The 20002-nt window shown below is 41.0% G+C and overlaps 2 protein-coding genes across 2 annotated transcripts; both read right to left on the bottom strand.

The window, feature by feature from the left end:
• Positions 1-370: 370 nt before the first annotated feature.
• On the bottom strand, positions 371-3586 carry LOC307164567 (uncharacterized protein). Its single transcript, XM_079881544.1, has 5 exons — positions 2987-3586; positions 2300-2819; positions 2066-2187; positions 1157-1464; positions 371-867 (listed from the first exon to the last, which is right to left on the bottom strand). Exons 2-5 carry the CDS (start codon positions 2490-2492, stop codon positions 849-851), a joined length of 642 nt encoding a protein of 213 aa, XP_079737670.1. The 5' UTR covers positions 2493-2819; positions 2987-3586; the 3' UTR covers positions 371-848.
• A 3056-nt stretch (positions 3587-6642) lies between these two features.
• On the bottom strand, positions 6643-18578 carry LOC307164659 (proteinase-activated receptor 1-like; the record flags this gene model as incomplete). The annotated part of the gene is made up of 2 exons (XM_079881693.1): positions 18551-18578; positions 6643-7670 (listed from the first exon to the last, which is right to left on the bottom strand). Exon 2 carries the CDS (start codon positions 7645-7647, stop codon positions 6643-6645), a length of 1005 nt encoding a protein of 334 aa, XP_079737819.1. The 5' UTR covers positions 7648-7670; positions 18551-18578.
• Positions 18579-20002: the final 1424 nt, after the last annotated feature.

Below are 20002 nucleotides of genomic sequence, written 5' to 3'. Positions count from 1 at the left end.
GCACTGAACACATCTACACAGCAATATTCAGATATAGACATAGCCCCACCTACTGGCAACAGAAACTGACATGGTTAACAACACAGTAATGCAGTACTATCCACATAATTATTGTGTACTAAGCATGCTAGAAACATACTAAACATGCTAGCAACACTTAGCTGAGTCATGAACAGTGTTGGGGCTAGTTACTCAAAAAAGTAATATATTACATATTACTCTCAAAAATAGTAATGCCTTACTTTACTTTATTACTCCCTGGAGAAAGTAACTAGTTATATTACTAGTTATATTACTAGTTACATTTTTTTTCTTAATTACTCTATAATTGCCTGAGATGCATCAGATGGAGGGAGAACATACAAAGGAGGAGTGTTCTTTAGGGTCTTTATTATGCCAACAACAGACTGGCACTGTCTAGCACAAATAACTACAAACAACTGTACTTGTGCAATCAAGTACAAACAAGTATTAACTTCCTCAATGTTTAACAAACACCGTCTGGTGCAAACAATCAATAAATTTGATTGTCAATTTATAACAAGTCCAAATATATATTAACTTCCTCAATGTTTAACAAACACTGTCTAGTGCAAACAATCAATTTGATTGTCAATTTATAACAAGTACAAGAACATATTAACTTCCTCAATGTTTAACAAAAACCATCTAGTGCAAAAAATCAATTTGATTGTCGATTAACAAGTACAAACAAAAAAAATATTAACTTCCTCAAAAAAATATATCCATAAATAAAAAAGACTGGCCTTACCAGCACTGTGTAGAGGAGAGGTAAATTGTTAAAAAGCAAAACACAGTGCAGAGGAGAGGTAGGTTGTTGAAATGAGTTAAAGCAAATACAGAAGACTCAAAGTAAATAAAATGAAAAATACAGTTGGCATTTACTGTAATGCATTTTTCTGGTGCAAAATATGAGCTTCTGAATGTGTCAGCTTATTTGTCAAAGTAGTGGTTATACCTCATAAGGAGGAGTCTCTCAAAGCGCTTGTCTCCTAACCTGTTCCTCCTTGGAGTGAGAACAAGGCTTCCCAGGCTGAATAGCCTCTCCACTGGAGCACTGGATGCTGGTGCTGTATTGTATTTTAAAGATAAGTTCTTAATTCTGGGGAAGTTGTCTAGGACCCCCATCTCTGACCCAGACTTCAGGTACTCCATCACCTCCCTGTCTGGGCCAAAAGATCCTGAATCCTGCTCTTCCTCAAACACAAAAAAGTCATCCTCACTACTGCTGGATGCTGGACTAATCTGTGGAGGCCTGACCTCATGCTCCTCATTGTGGGGGGCAGCCAGGGGTGAAGCACGACACTCTGTTATCAGCAGAGTCTTTAGGGCCTCTCTCCTGGTCTCTTCCCTCAACCACCTCATCTTGAACTTCGGCAGAGTGACAGCAGCCAGGAGACCCTCCCTACTGTCCAAAACAGAAGCAAAGCGGGTTTTGATGGCCTGTAAGAAAGAGATTTCTAAAATTAGATATTTCTCTTAAAGAGGAAAAACATACCTTCCTGTGGAAGGAGTTGACATGTAAATGATGCAACAGGCATATTGACTATACCAGGTCTTCAGAAACACAGTACCAGTATAGGAGAACTGGCCCCCGACTGAGCCTGGGTTCTCCCAAGGTTTTTTTTTCTCCATTAGGTCACCTGATGGAGTTTTTCGGTTCCTTGCCACTGTTGCCTTTGGCTTGCTCAGTTGGGGATACTTAATTTAATTAATCAATCAACAATACTATTGATCAGCATTACCAAACATGGACGTTTTACACTGGAAACAAACACTGATGTACTATTTTATTTAATACTGTGAAGCTGCTTTGATACAATCTGTATTGTGAAAAGCGCTATATAAATAAAGTTGACTTGACTTGACTTGACTATACAATTCTTACATTCTCTAAGAGCCTATTTCAGTGTGAAATTTAGAAGACTGTGATAATGGAAGCATCTGTGATAGTGGAGGGATGTGCAATTGTGCATATGACAGGCTTCTCTCATATCACACAAAGTTACAGTCAGTAAGTCTTAAATACACACTCACAGCCTACCTGCACTATGACATCAGGCAGATTTGCCATCATCTCGGAGAGGCCGGGACGCAATGCCAAGGTCTTTGACATCAGAGACTCCAGTGTCGGTAATAGATTGCCATAATAACAATCATTTTCCCCTGGAATGAATGAATATGAATCAATGAATGAATAACTTGTTTGATTCAAATGTTTAACATTCAAAAAAAGGAAAGAAGCCACAGGTTTACATTAACCTATACTTTATCTCACCTTGTAAACGGTCCAAAGCTTTTGTAAGCGGTTTTGTGACTGTGCAATACTCTACAAGGTATTTGTACTCTCGCTCGGAAAAGGCTCGTACACCTAACTGACTGCAGAGAGTTGTCAACTGTGGTCTGGATATCTCAGTTATTCGTGCAACTGCATTGTGGAAAGAGTTCCATCTCGTCACTGTAGGCACCATGAGCTTTTTTCCACAAAGGCTTTCCACTAGCTCTGCAGCTACTGTAGACCGGCTGGCCTTAGTCCAGAGGGCAGAGCACTTTGCAGTGGCACTTCTGTAAATTGTTTTGTTTGTCACTGTCAACCATTTTTCAATATCAACAGTTGATATCAAATTAAGTGTGTGCGAGGCACATCTTAAGTGAGGGGGAGAGTAAAGTGTCCTGGGTCTTCTTGTTCCGTTGAGAGCACTTCTTGTACATCAGTAAATGATACTTCTTCATCCTCCCCTGATCCCTCGTCCTCTGAATCGGATGCTGCTGTTGCTGCTGGCTTGGGCTCATACTCCCTGAATGTGAGAAGTGCAAGAAGAAAAAAAAAACTATAATGTGCGGCCTATTCAATTCAAATGTAATCATATCATGTGTCTTCTTGATTAATGCAATCAAATTAAACAATTCATTAACTCATACATTTGCAAATAAGTACAAGTAAGTAAACTATTATTCAACTGACCTGAAAGCCTTAACAAAATTCGATCCATTGTCTGTGACTGTCGCTGTGACCTTCTCTGACAGTCCATAAGAGGAGTGAACCTGCTCAATTTCAGTGGCCACAATGTCATATGTGTGTCGTCCTTTGATTCTTTTGCAGGCAAGGGCTGCTTTTTCACGATGGAAGTTGCTTGGATCAATCCAATGGGCAGTCATGCCTATGTAGCTTTTGTTGTGACAAGTCCAGATGTCAGAGGTCGTTGACACATACTCAATGCTCTCAAACGTTTTCTTCAGCTCACTTTCCATCATGGCGTAACATTTATCTAGGTACATTGCGAAGGTTTTCCTGTCGGAAACGGCTGGTCTGTCCCTGCTATCGGTATTTTGCAGATTATCTTTCTAAAAGACAGCGATTCGACGGTAGAAAGAGGTAACATTTCTTCTACTACGTACGAGGCAACAAGCTTATTTATCTCGGATTTTGATGTTGGTAGTACTTTATGTTCAAATGAAAGTTTTTGCTGCTTGTGGGGCTGCTCGTTCATGTCACTCTGTCGCTTCGCAACGAGCTTGATGTGTCCGTGCTGTCGCTGCAGGTGCTTCATCAAGTTGGAGGTAGAGTTACAAGCGGTGGAGAGCAGCTTTCTCCCCGGGCAGAGTGTGCACTTCACCGTCAAGTTATTTTCCTTCCGTTGAACATATTCAAAATAATTACTGAATCTCCAACCGTCGAAACTAGCTTTCTGTTGCTGGGAACCTTCCTCTGAAAAAGAGCTTGCCGTTGTTGACGCTTCCATTTTTCCCCATCTGTCTTTGTAACGCGTTACACCCAACACTGGTCATGAAGCATGCTATTATCTCCATAATACAAAACATTTTGTAACTGACTTTGACGTACTCTTACTATATATACCTCCTTAAATGCACATTGCCCAACCATGCTCTGTCTCCCTTAAGCCACCGAGTGACGATGGCACGAGTGCGAGGGCCCTTTCATCGCTGCTTGCAGCTTTAATATAATTATTATTATTTTTTAAAAACATTTAAGAAAACAATAGCCTATCATACTTTGACTGGAAAGGTTCTCCCAGGTTCATTAACAGACAGTTCAGACCAGTTTGTGTGCCATTGTTCCAGCAATGTTTACTGGAAACACCGCACTTCCCTAAGTGTAGATAAGTTTTCTGTTTTTGTCATGAATTTAAAGAGAATTAGCTCTATACAGTAGCTAAAGGGAGAAATCCATGTCATGTGACTTTACCTGGGACACGTCTTCCAGAACAATGTGCACAATCTACACTCACCTAAAGGATTATTAGGAACACCATACTAATACTGTGTTTGACCCCCTTTCGCCTTCAGAACTGCCTTAATTCTACGTGGCATTGATTCAACAAGGTGCTGAAAGCATTCTTTAGAAATGTTGGCCCATATTGATAGGATAGCATCTTGCAGTTGATGGAGATTTGTGGGATGCACATCCAGGGCATGAAGCTCCCGTTCCACCACATCCCAAAGATGCTCTATTTGGTTGAGATCTGGTGACTGTGGGGGCCATTTTAGTACAGTGAACTCATTTTCATGTTCAAGAAACCAATTTGAAATGATTCGAGCTTTGTGACATGGTGCATTATCCTGCTGGAAGTAGCCATCAGAGGATGGGTACATGGTGGTCATAAAGGGATGGACATGGTCAGAAACAATGCTCAGGTAGGCCGTGGCATTTAAACGATGCCCAATTGGCACTAAGGGGCCTAAAGTGTGCCAAGAAAACATCCCCCACACCATTACACCACCACCACCAGCCTGCACAGTGGTAACAAGGCATGATGGATCCATGTTCTCATTCTGTTTACGCCAAATTCTTACTCTACCATCTGAATGTCTCAACAGAAATCGAGACTCATCAGACCAGGCAACATTTTTCCAGTCTTCAGCTGTCCAATTTTGGTGAGCTCGTGCAAATTGTAGCCTCTTTTTCCTATTTGTAGTGGAGATGAGTGGTACCCGGTGGGGTCTTCTGCTGTTGTAGCCCATCCGCCTCAAGGTTGTGCGTGTTGTGGCTTCACAAATGCTTTGCTGCATACCTCGGTTGTAACGAGTGGTTATTTCAGTCAAAGTTGCTCTTCTATCAGCTTGAATCAGTCGGCCCATTCTCCTCTGACCTCTAGCATCAACAAGGCATTTTCGCCCACAGGACTGCCGCATACTGGATGCTTTTCCCTTTTCACACCATTCTTTGTAAACCCTAGAAATGGTTGTGCGTGAAAATCCCAGTAACTGAGCAGATTGTGAAATACTCAGACCGGCCCGTCTGGCACCAACAACCATGCCACGCTCAAAATAGCTTAAATCACCTTTCTTTCCCATTCTGACATTCAGTTTGGAGTTCAGGAGATTGTCTTGACCAGGACCACACCCCTAAATGCATTGAAGCAACTGCCATGTGATTGGTTGATTAGATAATTGCATTAATGAGAAATTGAACAGGTGTTCCTAATAATCCTTTAGGTGAGTGTAAGAATGCACACATTTTGGTGTAATTGACTTTAGGAAATAGCTAGATATCTAATGCATTAAACACAATGGCATATGTGTTTACCAGAATAGTATACGCTGTTAGTTTATTTACATTGGGTAGACATATGGATTAACACTGCAATATTGCTCAATCACAGCCTCTGTGCAAATGCAGAACCAAAATATGTAACATTAATAATCAATTGGCTTCAGTCAAATGGTAGGCTATTACAGGTTTTATTTATTATGATTATATTTCATTTATCAATATAGATGGATGGGTGACATACTTTATATATGTATGTTAATATAGCCTACATATAATATATATTGCATTATAAAAAGTGCTCCAAAACCTTCAATGATTTAACACAGTAGCTACATATTGTCAATATAGTGCATGATATATAAGTAAATTGAATACTATATGAGTGCATACAGAGAAGTTACTAACACACTAACACATCATGTAGGAACACTTCATTCCATATAGGTTAATACTGGCAGATAAGTACAGTGTAAAGAACTTGTCAAGCAAAAATATGACAGTTGTTGTTTTAAAGGTGTGGTATAATGCCCTTTTCACAAGATGTAAAATAAGTCTCTGATGTCCCCAGAGTGTGTATGTGAAGTTTTAGCTTAAAATACCCCACAGATATTTTTATATAGCATGTTAAAATTGTCACTTTTTGAGGGTGAGCAAAAATGCACCGTTTTGTGTCTGTTCCTTTAAATGCAAATGAGCTGCTGCTCCCGGCACAGGGGGTGGAGCTTCAACAGCTCATGTCCTTTTACCTCACACACACATGCACTGAAAATTTCAAAAACGTTTAGCCTTTTATGTTCAAACCTGTTTCAGACAATGATGGAAAGACTCAAGAAGAACAACATGTAGAAGCAACAGGACATTTCTGAATGGTTAGTTAATGAATTTATGTAGCTTATGTGTAGGCCTTAAAAAAATTCTTTAAATGCAAATATCTTCCTTTGCTTTGAACTTTGAGCGTTGTAACTTTGCAGATGTTGTTTATGCTCAAACAGCAACATTACACACTAACTAAAGTTAAAAAAGATAAATCATAATCAATCACCCCTTTAAGATAGATCTTTAAGAGACTTTTGTTTTCTATTGTGCAGCTGTATAGTGAGAGCATTTCATGTGTTTGCCGTTTTCGCTCTTTTTGCCTTTCTGCACCAAAACACAGATCTCATTTGCTGTCTGCACTGAGACGAGCCGTAGTAGTACAGAAGAGGGTCCAGAAAAACACTTGCGCTCCCCAAACACACAGCCAACAGGTAAACAGCATATGATGAATCTCCCTCCCCAATGTTTCTTCTTGTAGCTAAACCAACATAGTGGTACAACAGGATGCCATTGGTTGGAGCAAAACACAACACAAACTCAATCAGCACAGCAATAGTCATAATCACAGCTTTCCTTCGAATGCCTGAAGGTGATGATGATGTTGCTAAGCGTTCAGACTTTGCACTGAGTACATATATGATAGTAAAGTAGCTCACTAAGGTGACAACCAGTGGCAAGAAGTAGAGGCAGGAGAGAATGGAGAATAGGTACACATAATAGAGCCTTGAAGGGTCGTTTTGGCGCAGTACATCATGACAAGTGACGCCCACATCCTCAACCTTGAGCGTTTGTCTCATTGAGAGAAGTGGTACCGTACCAGCGAGCGCCAGAAGCCAGACCAGCACACACACACACATGGCTTTCCTTGCGCTCCTCCAGGTTTGAGAGGTGATGGGAAGCGCCACAGCCAGCAGTCTGTCCACACTTATGCACATCATCAGAAGTATGGAGCAGTACATGTAGCAGTAGTAAGCAGCACTGAGCACACGACACGCCACCTCACCGAACACCCAATCTGAAGCGTTCAGCTGGTAGTGGATCTTTAGAGGCAGCAACAGGGCGAAGAACAGGTCCACACACGCCAGGTGAGACATGTAGATCACAGCTGGTTTCTTTGCTTTAATCCTACAGGTGAACGTCACCAAGGCCAAAGCATTCAGGGGCAAACTAATGAGGATGACGAAGATGTAGAACGAGGGCATGACGCGCGTGACCATCAAGCCTTTGAGAAAGTCAACAGACTTGCCTGAGATGTTCCACATCATGGGTATTTCTCGTGGAATTATGAAATCCATAAGTGAAATATGCTGACAGCAATCTGTAACCAGCACAAAACACAATGAGTGAAGGTCATATACTGTTAAAACAAAAAAGTAAGCATGAGATCCACCCTTAAACATTACCATCAGTGGGGTGTAAGCGGACCGTACAAAAACTTTTATTAATGAAATTATAGGAGTTTATACACATAAGCAACCAAATCTGCAAAACGTAAATACAAATTGTCATGAGATTGTGTTGCATATTACTGTCATATGTTGTTGAAGAGTTAGGGTGGCAAGGATGCATGCAGTCAGAATCTGCAATCAATACAAAAGACCATTAGTGAAAACTCTCATAACACTAGAGAATAATCAGGAGAAAACATTTGGACACATTTGAGAAAAGGCTTTCTTTGCATTTTATCTGACACAAATCATAGTAGCCTAGGCCTGCTGATACAAGCTATGATACAAAATTCAGTCTGTTCATCATATAAAGCGATCACTTCTCTTTAGAAAATTTTGATCAAACTGCTCAATTCATAGTTTTACGATCTCTTTATGAACTTTTTGAAGCATCAAATTGGTAGTTGCGTAGCTGTCAATGGAAGGACAGAAAGGTCTCAGATTTCATCAAAAAGATCTTAATTTGTGATGCGAAGACCAACTTGATGGTGAGTAATTAATGACAGAATTTGCATTTTTGGTTGAACTAACTCTCTAAATTACCGAGTGCATTTTCAGAAATTGTGGCTTCCATCATAGGTGCAGTAACACCCGGACAGCAGTCAGAATCTGTAACCAGCACAAAACACAATGAGTGAAGGTCATATACTATTAAAACATACAATTATTTTAAAAAAGTAAGCATGAGATCCACCCCTAAACATTACCATCACTGGGGTGTAAGCGGACAGTACAAAAACTTTTATGAATGAAATTATACACATCAATTCTGCAAAACGTAAATACAAATTGTCATGAGATTGTGTTGCATATTACTGTTATCCGTTGTTGAAGAGTTCGGGTTAGAGAAGCAAGGATGCAGAATGCAGTCAGAACCTGCAATCAATAAAAAAAGACCATTATTGAAAGCTCTCATAACACCACTAGAGAATAATCAGGAGAAAACATTTGGACACATTTGAGAAAAAGCTTTCTTTGCTTTTCATCCGAAACAAATCATAGACTAGGCCTGCGGATACAAGCTATGATACTAAATTCAATCTGTTCATCATATTGTCACGGTTCATGAATTCACCGGCTCGCTCTGTGTGTATGTGTGTGTATGTGTGTGCGTATGGGTGTGGCCGCTGATTATCACTCAGCTGATTATCAGCGCCAGCTGCCGTTCATCATCTGTGGCTATTTATACTCATTGTCTTTCGTCTTGTGCTTGTCAAATCGTTGAGTCTGTTCCCCTGGCCGTTCATCTTGTTTCCTGTGGATTACCTGGTGTGTTCACGATCACTCAGCTTTTCTCCCCTGAGGATCGTATGCCGTTGTTCCTTCGTTATCCTGCGGAGGTTTGGATTCCCTTTCGCTCCACGTATCTTCAAGGAGGATCTGGGTTGTCCATTCAGTCCCTGCGCTGCCAAGGCCAGACTGCTAACAGAACGATCTGACCAATGATGGATTCAGCGAGTGAAAGAGATTTGACTGAGTTTTTGTCCAGAAGCATGTCTCGTATGGATCGGCAGGATAAGCAGATGACCGCCACAGGTCGTGCGGTACAAGCCTTGGTAGCGCAGGTGTCCAAGCTCACCCAACAGCTTCAACATCTCAGTGGTCCCACTGCGCCGCCCACACCGCCTGTTCCCCCCGCTCCTACACCGCCTTGCCAACAACCTGAGCCGCGTATGCCTACCCCGGAGGCTTATTCTGGTGAGCCCAATTTTTGCAGACCTTTCATCAACAAGTGTTCTTTGTTCTTCTCGCTCCAGCCACAGACGTTCGCCTCAGAACAGTCCAAGGTGGCTTTTGTACTAACTTTGTTGACAGGACGCGCGGCTCAGTGGGGAACAGTGGTGTGGGAGAACCGTCACCAATGCTCCGTCTCCCATCACGAGCCCATGCAGGTGGGAAGAGCTCGGCTTTCCCGGGAGGAGAGGCAACGACGGAGAACCAGGGGGCTTTGTTTGTATTGCGGAGGCGCTGGACATTTTCTGAACGACTGCCTGGTAAAAGATCAAGCCCGATAGTAAGTCAGAGGCTACTATCGGGCGGACTCTCAGTGGACAAGCCCTCTTCTTCAACCCTCCTCCCGGTAAGACTGCAATGGGCAACCCATTCACACCACTGCCAGACCTTATTGAACTCGGGGGCGGAAGGTAATTTTATGGACCTAAATCTTGCCCGCCAACTTCACATTCCCATCACCTCTCTCACACGTCAGATTACTGTTAATGCACTTAATGGACAAGAACTTCCTAACATCCATCTCTGCACTGAACTCATAACACTCATCACTTATGGTAACCATTTGGAGGAGATCTCATTTCTGCTCATGGACTCTCCGCTCATCCATATTGGCTAGTGAAACATAGTCCCAGAGTGGACTGGGGCCACAGTTCAGTAATGAGTGTTACGCGTCTTGTCTTGTGTCTTCTTCTCCGTCTGTGTCTGGTTCTGTTTTGCAGGAGGAGTCGGTGAATTAGTCTAACGTGCCCGCTGAGTACCTCGACCTGAAGGAAGTGTTCAGTAAGTCCCGTGCTGCTTCTCTACCTCCACACCGTCCCTATGACTGTGCTATAGAGTTACTGCCAGGTACGTCTCCGCCTAAGGGCAAGTTATACTCACTTTCTGCTCCAGAGAGGGAGGCCATGGAGAAATACATTTCTGATCCTCTAGCAACCGGGTTCATCCGTCCTTCCTCTTCTCCAGCGGGGGCGGGGTTCTTTTTTGTGGGGAAGAAGGATGGGTCTCTGCGACCTTGTATTGATTACCGAGGGCTGAACAACATCACGGTAAAGAATACTTATCCTTTGCCGTTGATGTCTTCAGCCTTCGAGAGGTTACAGGGAGCATCCATCTTCACAATACTGGATTTACGCAATGCTTATCATTTGGTTCGCATAAGGGAGGGGGATGAATGGAAGACCGTGTTTAATACCCCCAGGGGCCATTTTGAATATTTGGTCATGCCTTTCGGTTTGTCTAACTCCCCTGCGGTCTTCCAGGCACTCATCAATGACGTGCTGAGAGACATGGTAGATCAGTTCATTTATGTCTATCTGGATGACATACTGATATTTTCATCTTCTCTCCAGCAACACGTTCAGCACGTCAGACGAGTGCTTCAGAGGTTACTAGAGAATGGGCTTTTTGTCAAGGCGGAAAATTCCGAATTTCATGCACACTCTGTTCCTTTCCTAGGTTACATCATCTCGTCCGAGGGAATGCGCATGGATCCTGAAAAGGTTAAGGCTGTGGTAGATTGGTCAAGTCCAGACACCCGTAAGGCCCTACAGAGGTTTCTGGGATTCGCCAATTTTTACCGACGTTTTATTCGCAATTTCAGCCAACTAGCCGCTCCTCTGACTGCCTTGACCTTCCCCAGGACGACGTTCAGGTGGTCCGGTGCAGCTGAAACTGCATTTTCCAACCTGAAGAGCCGCTTTGTTTCAGCTCCCATTCTCATAGCCCCTGATCCTTCACGTCAGTTTGTGGTGGAGGTCGATGCGTCAGAGGTGGGGGTAGGTGCGGTTCTTTCCCAGCGTTCTTCCTTGGACGACAAGATGCATCCTTGCGCGTTTCTTTCTCATCGATTATTGTCCGCCGAACGTAACTATGACATTGATAACAGAGAATTGTTGGCAGTCAAACTAGCATTGGAAGAATGGAGACATTGGTTAGAAGGGTCGGGGGTACCTTTTATCGTCTGGACCGATCACAAGAACTTGGAATATATCAGATCCGCCAAAAGACTCAACTCCAGGCAGGCTCGGTGGGCTCTTTTTTTCGGTCGTTTTGAGTTTTCTCTCTCGTACCGCCCAGGTTCTAAGAACATCAAACCCGATGCTTTGTCTCGCATTTTTGACCGCTCCGAACGCCCGTCTACTCCCGAGGTCATTTTACCTGAGAGACTCATTGTTTCCACACTCATATGGGAGATCGAGTCAAAGGTCAAATCGGCCTTAGAAGGGGTGGCGCCTCCGCCCGGTTGTCCACCGAGTCGGTTATTCGTGCCGGAGGAACTGCGGTCAGACGTCATTCAATGGGGTCATTGTTCCAAAGTAGCTTGTCATCCGTACCAGTTTTTTGGTTAAGCAACGATTCTGGTGGCCAGCTATGGCCCACAACATTCGGGATTTTGTTTTGGCCTGCTCAATTTGTGCCAATAGTAAGACTTCCAATCGACCTCCAGATGGGTTACTCCAACCGCTGTCTGTCCCTTCGAGACCTTGGTCCCATATAGTGCTAGATTTCATCACCGCCCTCCCACCCTCCCAAGGCAAGACAGTCGTTTTGACTGTTGTGGACCGATTCTCGAAGGTGGCTCATTTCATTCCCTTGCCTAAATTACCTTCTGCCAAGGAGACAGCGGTAGCTGTCGTAGATCACGTCTTTCGTTTACATGGCCTCCAGATGGATGTGATCTCCGACAGGGGGCCCCAATTTGTGTCCAAATTCTGGCAAGAGTTTTGTAAACTACTGGGGGCGACGGTCAGTCTGTCTTCGGGGTTTCAGCAATGGTCAAACTGAGAGGGCTAACCAAGACTTAGAGAGAGTGTTGAAGTGTTTGGTATCCAAGAATCCTTCCTCCTGGAGTCAACATATCTCAATGGTTGAGTACGCTCATAACTCGTTATCCACGGGCCTCACTCCGTTTGAATGTAGTTTAGGTTACCAGCCACCTATTTTTCCTAGTCTGGAATCCGAAGTCGCGGTCCCCTCCGCCCACGCCTTCGTCCAGAGGTGTCACCGCACGTGGACCAGAGCCTGTGAGACTCTCCTCCAGGTTGGGGCGTGCACCAAGGCTAAGGCTTATCGCCACCGGTCGAAGCCTCCCGTTTACGTCGTAGGTCAAAAAGTGTGGCTTTCAACCAAGAATATTCCTCTCTGCTCCGTTAGTAACAAATTAGCTCCTAAATTTATCGTCCCAGTTCACTGTCACCAAAGTCCTTAGTCCGGTGACAGTTCGCCTCAAACTCCCTCCGGCGTACAGGAGAATTCACCCCGCCTTTCATGTATCCAAATTAAAGCCCGTGTTTCATTCACATATTAACCCACCAGCCCCGGTGTCACTGGCTCGCTCTGTGTGTATGTGTGTGTATGTGTGTGCGTATGGGTGTGGCCGCTGATTATCACTCAGCTGATTATCAGCGCCAGCTGCCGTTCATCATCTGTGGCTATTTATACTCATTGTCTTTCGTCTTGTGTTTGTCAGATCGTTGGGTTTGTTTCCTGTGAGTTTGTCTGTTCTCCTGGCCGTTCATCTTGTTTCCTGTGGATTACCTGGTGTGTTCGCGATCGCTCAGCTTTTCTCCCCTGAGGATCGTATGCCGTTGTTCCTTTGTTATCCTGCAGAGGTTTGGATTCCCTTTCGCTCCACGTATCTTCAAGGAGGATCTGGGTTGTCCTTTCAGTCCCTCCGCTGCCAAGGCCAGACTGTTCCAGACATCTCACCAACATCTGACTCTGTTTCACTACTCTCACTTGTGTTCATCAATAAATGTGTATATTCACTTGCAATTGAATCTTCTGTTTATTCAAATGTAACACATATCACGGTCAGTGTACGTTTTGATAGTTTGTTTTCCAATTTGAAATGAAATAAGCAGAAATGAGAAAACGGCCCCTTATTCGTTTTTTAAAAAAAACGAAAAAACAAGATTTCGGCTTGATTTTTCTTTTTTTAGTTCACAGGCAAAAAACGAATAAATGACTTCAAAATTCGTTTTCCACATGTGGGCGGTCCTGAGACGCCCCCTTCCGCCAATTGGTCAAGCAAATCTGAGCATGTGACGTCATCAGTCGTCGCTCAGGTCTGTTCAACAAAATAATAGTCCTCTACTATGGCTACCGATTCTTAAACTGTACAGGGCAGGTCCTATTGGGCTTTCTTCTGTGCAACTTTACGCGCTTCACAGAAATCTTTACATCAGAAATATTAAATACTAGTCTGCCACCAGCCTGTTTTATTTAGCTGTGCGGAGTTAAATCTGTGTGGTGAAGCTGCGCTTGACAGCGCCGAGCGGGAGAGGCTCACTGACCAATGTTCAGTCAGCAGTCAGAACTTTTCTTTTAGACAGTATACGCTCCGTTTTGACACGGGATGGTGATTGCAAATACTGTACTGCCAATCGGCTGAGGATGGGTACCGATGATGGTGAAATACATTTTTACTGAAACTGTAATCATAGCCGCAACCACAAATTGAGCCTTCGTTTTAAAGGGCAATTTCCAAATATATTTTATTTATTTGTTATAATATGTGTATTTTATAATACAGCATAAATAAAAACAAACACACATAATTGTATGCCTATAGGCAAAACACCACAGTTTTTGTTTTGTTTGTGTGAACTTTTATCCCCAACCATATTTCTTCATGGGCTCCACGCCAGGGGTCACCTCTTACTTCCCATGGTACGAACTGTAATTGACAGTATGCTGACCCAGTTTATATGTAAAATCTTTGCAATTTGAACTTTTCAATTGCTTTTCCTCTAGTGTGATGAAAATAAACTTTTCTTAAAGCGTGTTGTATATCACCACAGATTTATTGGCACCCTTCTATCTGTGTTGTATACTGTAATAGACAATTGTCCTGCAAAATGATGAGGTTTTTGTAAGAAAAACATTGCGAGCAAATGTCGAATTGTTTTTTGAAATTTAAATCAACAATGTAAGTGGCTTTAGGCTGTTTGATGAACTCTGTATGAACAAACACCCAGCTTTGCAGTATAGGTGGCACAGAAGCAGCATCTGACCTGGCATTTAGATGTACATTACACACTGTCTAATGCAGCTCAAAGGAGGCACTGTCAATTTGCATAGCAATTTCATTCTAAGAGGCTATTAAATGTGAAGTGACAACATGAAACACTACTTTCAATATATAAAAAAACACCAGTAGTTGGTGGCAAGTCAGCCTGATAATGATTGAATACCAATTTACTCTACCATGAAAAAAATAAAATAAAAATAATAAAAAATAATATATAAATATATATATATATCGTTATATATAACCGTTATTTTACCAGGTAGGCCGATTGAGAACAAATTCTCATTTACAACGGCGACCTGGCCAAGATAAGGCGAAAAATGTGCAAGACAACATAGAGTTACATAATAAGTACACAAAACACAGGAGTGCAAATTTACAAATACAGGGTCAAGAAAACAGGATAAGGTATATGTGGTTCTGTTGAGCAACATAGTTAAGGCACTAGCGAATGTATTTTAAGATAAAAAAAAAAAACCTCATTTTACTGGATATATAAGGTGTATCTTATTAAAGTGTATCTAAACGATAGATCATTTAAGTGCATGGATTATATGACCACGATTATGGGAAAGAGCATTAAGAAATATCTGAGCAATAATAATAATACAAAAAAGTCAGCAGGTATTACAGTAGTGCAGGTGAAAAAAGTCCACTGTGCAATGCGGACATAACATAAGTGAGAGAAGATTGAAGACAATTAACAGTTACATAGATCAGTCAGATGTTCAGAAAGGAGTAGTTTAAAGGCAACTGGTGATATGAGTGTTTCAAGTTTTAAGGTTTTTTGTAATTCGTTCCAGTCATTGGCGGCTGCAAACTGGAAGGATTGGCGGCCGAATGTTGTGCAGACTTTCAGGGTGACTAAGGAGATATACCTACTAGATCGTAGACTGCGAGTAGGTAGAGCAATGGTAATGCCAAGCAGAGACTTGTAAATAAGTTGGTACCAATGAGTTAAACGCCGAGTAGTTAATGACGGCCAGCCGACTAATGCATAGAGCTTGCAATGGTGGGTGTTGTAAGGGGCATTTGTAACAAAACGTATGACACTATGATAGGTCACGTCCAGTTTTTTCAGCAGAAAAATAATAAATAAATAAATAAATACACATATATATATATATATATATATATTATTATTTTTTTTATTTTTTTTTTGTATGTGTAAAGGCAGGATCACCTACTGGGTGGAACCCAAACGGAAGTCCAGTCGTGGCTGTAAATCACCTACTGGGTGGAAATTGACAGCACGTTCAAAAAGAGATGATGCATCATGCTGCAGGAGCATTGTGGGGTGCAAGCTGTGCGTCAACCAATCTACACAGTGCCCTAAACGCTGCTCCGAAAGGTACAACATCACAGAGGCTGCGGGTCTCTCCAGTGCCCTGGACGCAATTAAAAATATTGTTTAATTTTCAATGCAGTGTTTCAATGAGTTTCAACTTTTGGGCAGAATCCATTTCAGTAACCAGAGGACTAAGATGCTGTGGAGAGGCAGTTTTCTATGCAGTGTCCTGACATTTCATCTCTTTTTGAACGTGCTGTCAATTTCCACCAATAAGAGTTCCAAAATGCTTTACAAAATCTTAATTGATTTTGTTGCCTTCTCACCAAGCTGCTTGCCTATTGTCCTGTAGCCCATCCCAGCCTTGTGCAGGTCTACAATTTTATCCCTGATGTCCTTACACAGCTCTCTGGTCTTGGCCATTGTGGAGAGGTTGGAGTCTGTTTGATTGAGTGTGTGGACAGGTGTCTTTTATACAGGTAACAAGTTCAAACAGGTGCAGTCACTACAGGTAATGAGTGGAGAACAGGAGGGCTTCTTAAATAAAAACAAACAGGTCTGTGAGAGCCGGAATTCTTACTGGTTGGTAGGTGATCAAATACTTATGTCATGCAATAAAATGCTAATGAATTATTTTAAAATCATACAATGTGATTTTCTGGATTTTTGTTTTAGATTCTGTCTCTCACAGTTGAAGTGTACCTATGACAAAAATGACAGACCTCTACATGCTTTGTAAGTAGGAAAACCTGCAAAATCGGCAGTGTATCAAATACTTGTTCTCCCCACTGTGTGTATATATATATATATATATATATATATATATATATATATATATATATAATTTTTTTTTTTTTTTTTTTTTTCATGGTATAATTATGTAATCTGCTTATTGTGAGCCAAAATGAGTAAATTGGTATTCAATCATTATCAGGCTGACTTGCCACCAACTACTGGTGTTTTTTTTATATATTGAAAGTAGTGTTTCATGTTGTCACTTCACATTTAATAGCCTCTTAGAATGAAATTGCTATGCAAATTGACAGTGCCTCCTTTGAGCTGCGTTAGACAGTGTGTAATGTACATCTAAATGCCAGGTCAGATGCTGCTTCTGTGCCACCTATACTGCAAAGCTGGGTGTTTGTTCATACAGAGTTCATCAAACAGCCTAAAGCCACTTACATTATTGATTTAAATTTCAAAAAACAATTCGACATTTGCTCGCAATCTTTTTCTTACAAAAACCTCATCATTTTGCAGGACAATTGTCTATTACAGTATACAACACAGATAGAAGGGTGCCAATAAATCTGTGGTGATATACAACACGCTTTAAGAAAAGTTTATTTTCATCACACTGTAAAGTGATCTAGAGGAAAAGCAATTGAAAAGTTCAAATTCCAAAGATTTTACATATAAACTGGGTCAGCATACTGTCAATTACAGTTCGTACCATGGGAAGTAAGAGGTGACCCCTGGCGTGGAGCCCATGAAGAAATATGGTTGGGGATAAAAGTTCACAAAAACAAAACAAAAAATGGTGGTGTTTTGCCTATAGGCATACAATTATGTGTGTTTGTTTTTATTTATGCTGTATTATAAAATACCCATATTATAACAAATAAATAAAATATATTTGGAAATTGACCTTAAGGGGAAGGCTCAGTTTGTGGTTCACAATTAATTTATTAAAAACAACAAAAACAATAAAACAAAGACAAAGTCACTTATATTAAACACTTTTTATTTATGTTTTTGTTAACAGAAGTTATCTTGCGCCTTTAATTGCCTCCGCTATCGTCCTGTCAATCATCTGTCTCATTCTCGCGGGTCGCGGCTATGATTACAGTTTCAGTAAAAATGTATTTCACCATCATCGGTACCCATCCTCAGCCGATTGGCATTACAATATTTGCAATCACCATCCCATGTCAAAACGGAGCGTATACTGTCTAAAAGAAAAGTTCTGACTGCTGACTGAACATTGGTCAGTGAGCCTCTCCCGCTCGGCGCTGTCAAGCGCAGCTTCACCACACAGATTTAACTCCGCACAGCTAAATAAAACAGGCTGGTGGCAGACTAGTATTTAATATTTCTGATGTAAAGATTTCTGTGAAACGCGTAAAGTTGTACAGAAGAAAGCCCAATAGGACCTGCCCTGTACAGTTTAAGAATCGGTAGCCATAGTAGAGGACTCTTATTTTGTTGAACAGACCTGAGCGACGACTGATGACGTCACATGCTCAGATTTGCTTGACCAATCGGCGGAAGGGGGCGTCTCAGGACCGCCCACATGTGGAAAACGAATTTTGAAGTCATTTATTCGTTTTTTGCCTGTGAACTAAAAAAAAAGAAAAATCAAGCCGAAATCTCGTTTTTTCGTTTTTTTGAAAAAAATAATAAGGGGCCATTTTCTCGTTTCTGCTTATTTCATTTCAAATTGGAAAACAAACTATCAAAACTTACACGGACCGATCACTTCTCTTTAGAAAATTTTGATCAAACTGCTCAATTCATAGTTTTACGATCTCTTTATGAACTTTTTGAAGCATCAAATTGGTAGTTGTGTAGCTGTCAATAGAAGGACAGAAAGATCTCAGATTTCATCAAAAAGATCTTAATTTGTGATGCGAAGAACAACTTGATGGTGAGTAATTAATGACAGAATTTTTGCTTGAACTAACTCTTTAAATTACCTATGGTAATTTTGAAACTTGTGGCTTCCATCACAGGCACAGTAATACCCGGACAGCAGTCAGAATCTGTAACCAGCACAAAACACAATGAGTGAAGGTCATATACTATTAAAACATACAATTATTTTTAAAAAAGTAAGCATGAGATCCACCCCTAAACATGACCATCACTGGGGTGTAAGCGGACTGTACAAAAACTTTTATGAATGAAATTATACGAGTTTATACACATCAATTCTGCAAAACGTAAATACAAATTGTCATGAGATTGTGTTGCATATTACTGTTATCCGTTGTTGAAGAGTTCGGGTTAGAGAAGCAAGGATGCAGAATGCAGTCAGAATCTGTAATCAATACAAAAGAGCATTAGTGAAAACTCTCATAACACCACCAGAGGATAATCAGGAGAAAACATTTGGACACATTCGAGAAAAGGCTTTCTTTGCTTTTTATCCAAAACAAATTATAGTAGCCTATGATACTAAATTCAATCTGTTCATCATATAAAGCGATCACTTCTCTTTAGAAATTTTTTATCAAACTTATGGCACGCCGTTTTAGCTTAAATTGTACCCAGCGTTACTCATTGTAATTGCATTTTACTAGTAAGAATTAAATTTGAGAGCTCTACAATTCAATTATTACTAATAAAAATTACAATTAGCGAGCTCTCTAATTCAATTATTACTAGTAAGAATTACATTTACAGAGCTCTCTAAATCATTTCTTACTAGTAACAATTCCAACTAGAGCTCTACAAATGAAGTTTTACTAGCAAGAACTACAATTAGAGAGTTCTACAATTCAATGATCACTAGTAACAATTACAATTAAAGAGCTCTCTAATTGAATTATTACTAGTAAAAAAACGAATTAAAGATATGTATAATTGCAGAGCTCTGTAATTGAATTAAAGAGCTCTGCAATTGCGTTCTTACTAGTAACAATTCAATTGTAGAGCTCCGTAATTAAAAATGAATGGAAGTCAATGGAGACATATGACTAGTAAAAATTATTTTGAGCTCTCTAATTGTAATTGCTACTAGTAAGAATTGAATTGTAGAGCTCTCTAATTGAATTCTTACTAGTAAAAATGCAATTACGACGAGTAACGCTGAGTAGGCCTACAATTTAAGCTAAAACGGCTTGCCATATGCTCAATTCATAGTTTTACGATCTCTTTATGAACTTTTTGAAGCATCAAATTGGTAGTTGTGTAGCTGTCAATAGAAGGACAGAAAGGTCTCAGATTTCATCAAAAAGATCTTAATTTGTGATGCGAAGAACAACTTGATGGTGAGTAATTAATGACAGAATTTGCATTTTTGGTTAACTCTTTAAATTACGCATCAGCAAGGTATTAAATTACAAGTCACTTTTTATGCATATTGATTTGATGATCTACTTACCGTTTTTGTTGGCAGTGCACGTGTGAGCAATTAGAGCTAAAAT

This window comes from Squalius cephalus (assembly GCF_949319135.1).
Source record: "Squalius cephalus genome assembly, chromosome: 9".
Taxonomy (NCBI): Eukaryota; Metazoa; Chordata; class Actinopteri; order Cypriniformes; family Leuciscidae; genus Squalius; species Squalius cephalus.
Note: the sequence above shows the minus strand (reverse complement) of the source record. Positions and strands in the feature narration are given on the sequence as shown.

Bases quoted from the DNA above. Each gene is read 5' to 3' on its own strand.
- LOC307164567 (XM_079881544.1), bottom strand. From the start codon at position 2,492: ATGGTGCCTACAGTGACGAGATGGAACTCTTTCCACAATGCAGTTGCA. The intron at 2,188-2,299 runs GTGAGATAAAGT...CATTCATTCCAG, and splicing joins AGCTTTGGACCGTTTACAAG to GGGAAAATGATTGTTATTAT. The intron at 1,465-2,065 runs GTAGGCTGTGAG...TCTTTCTTACAG, and splicing joins TGCCTGATGTCATAGTGCAG to GCCATCAAAACCCGCTTTGC.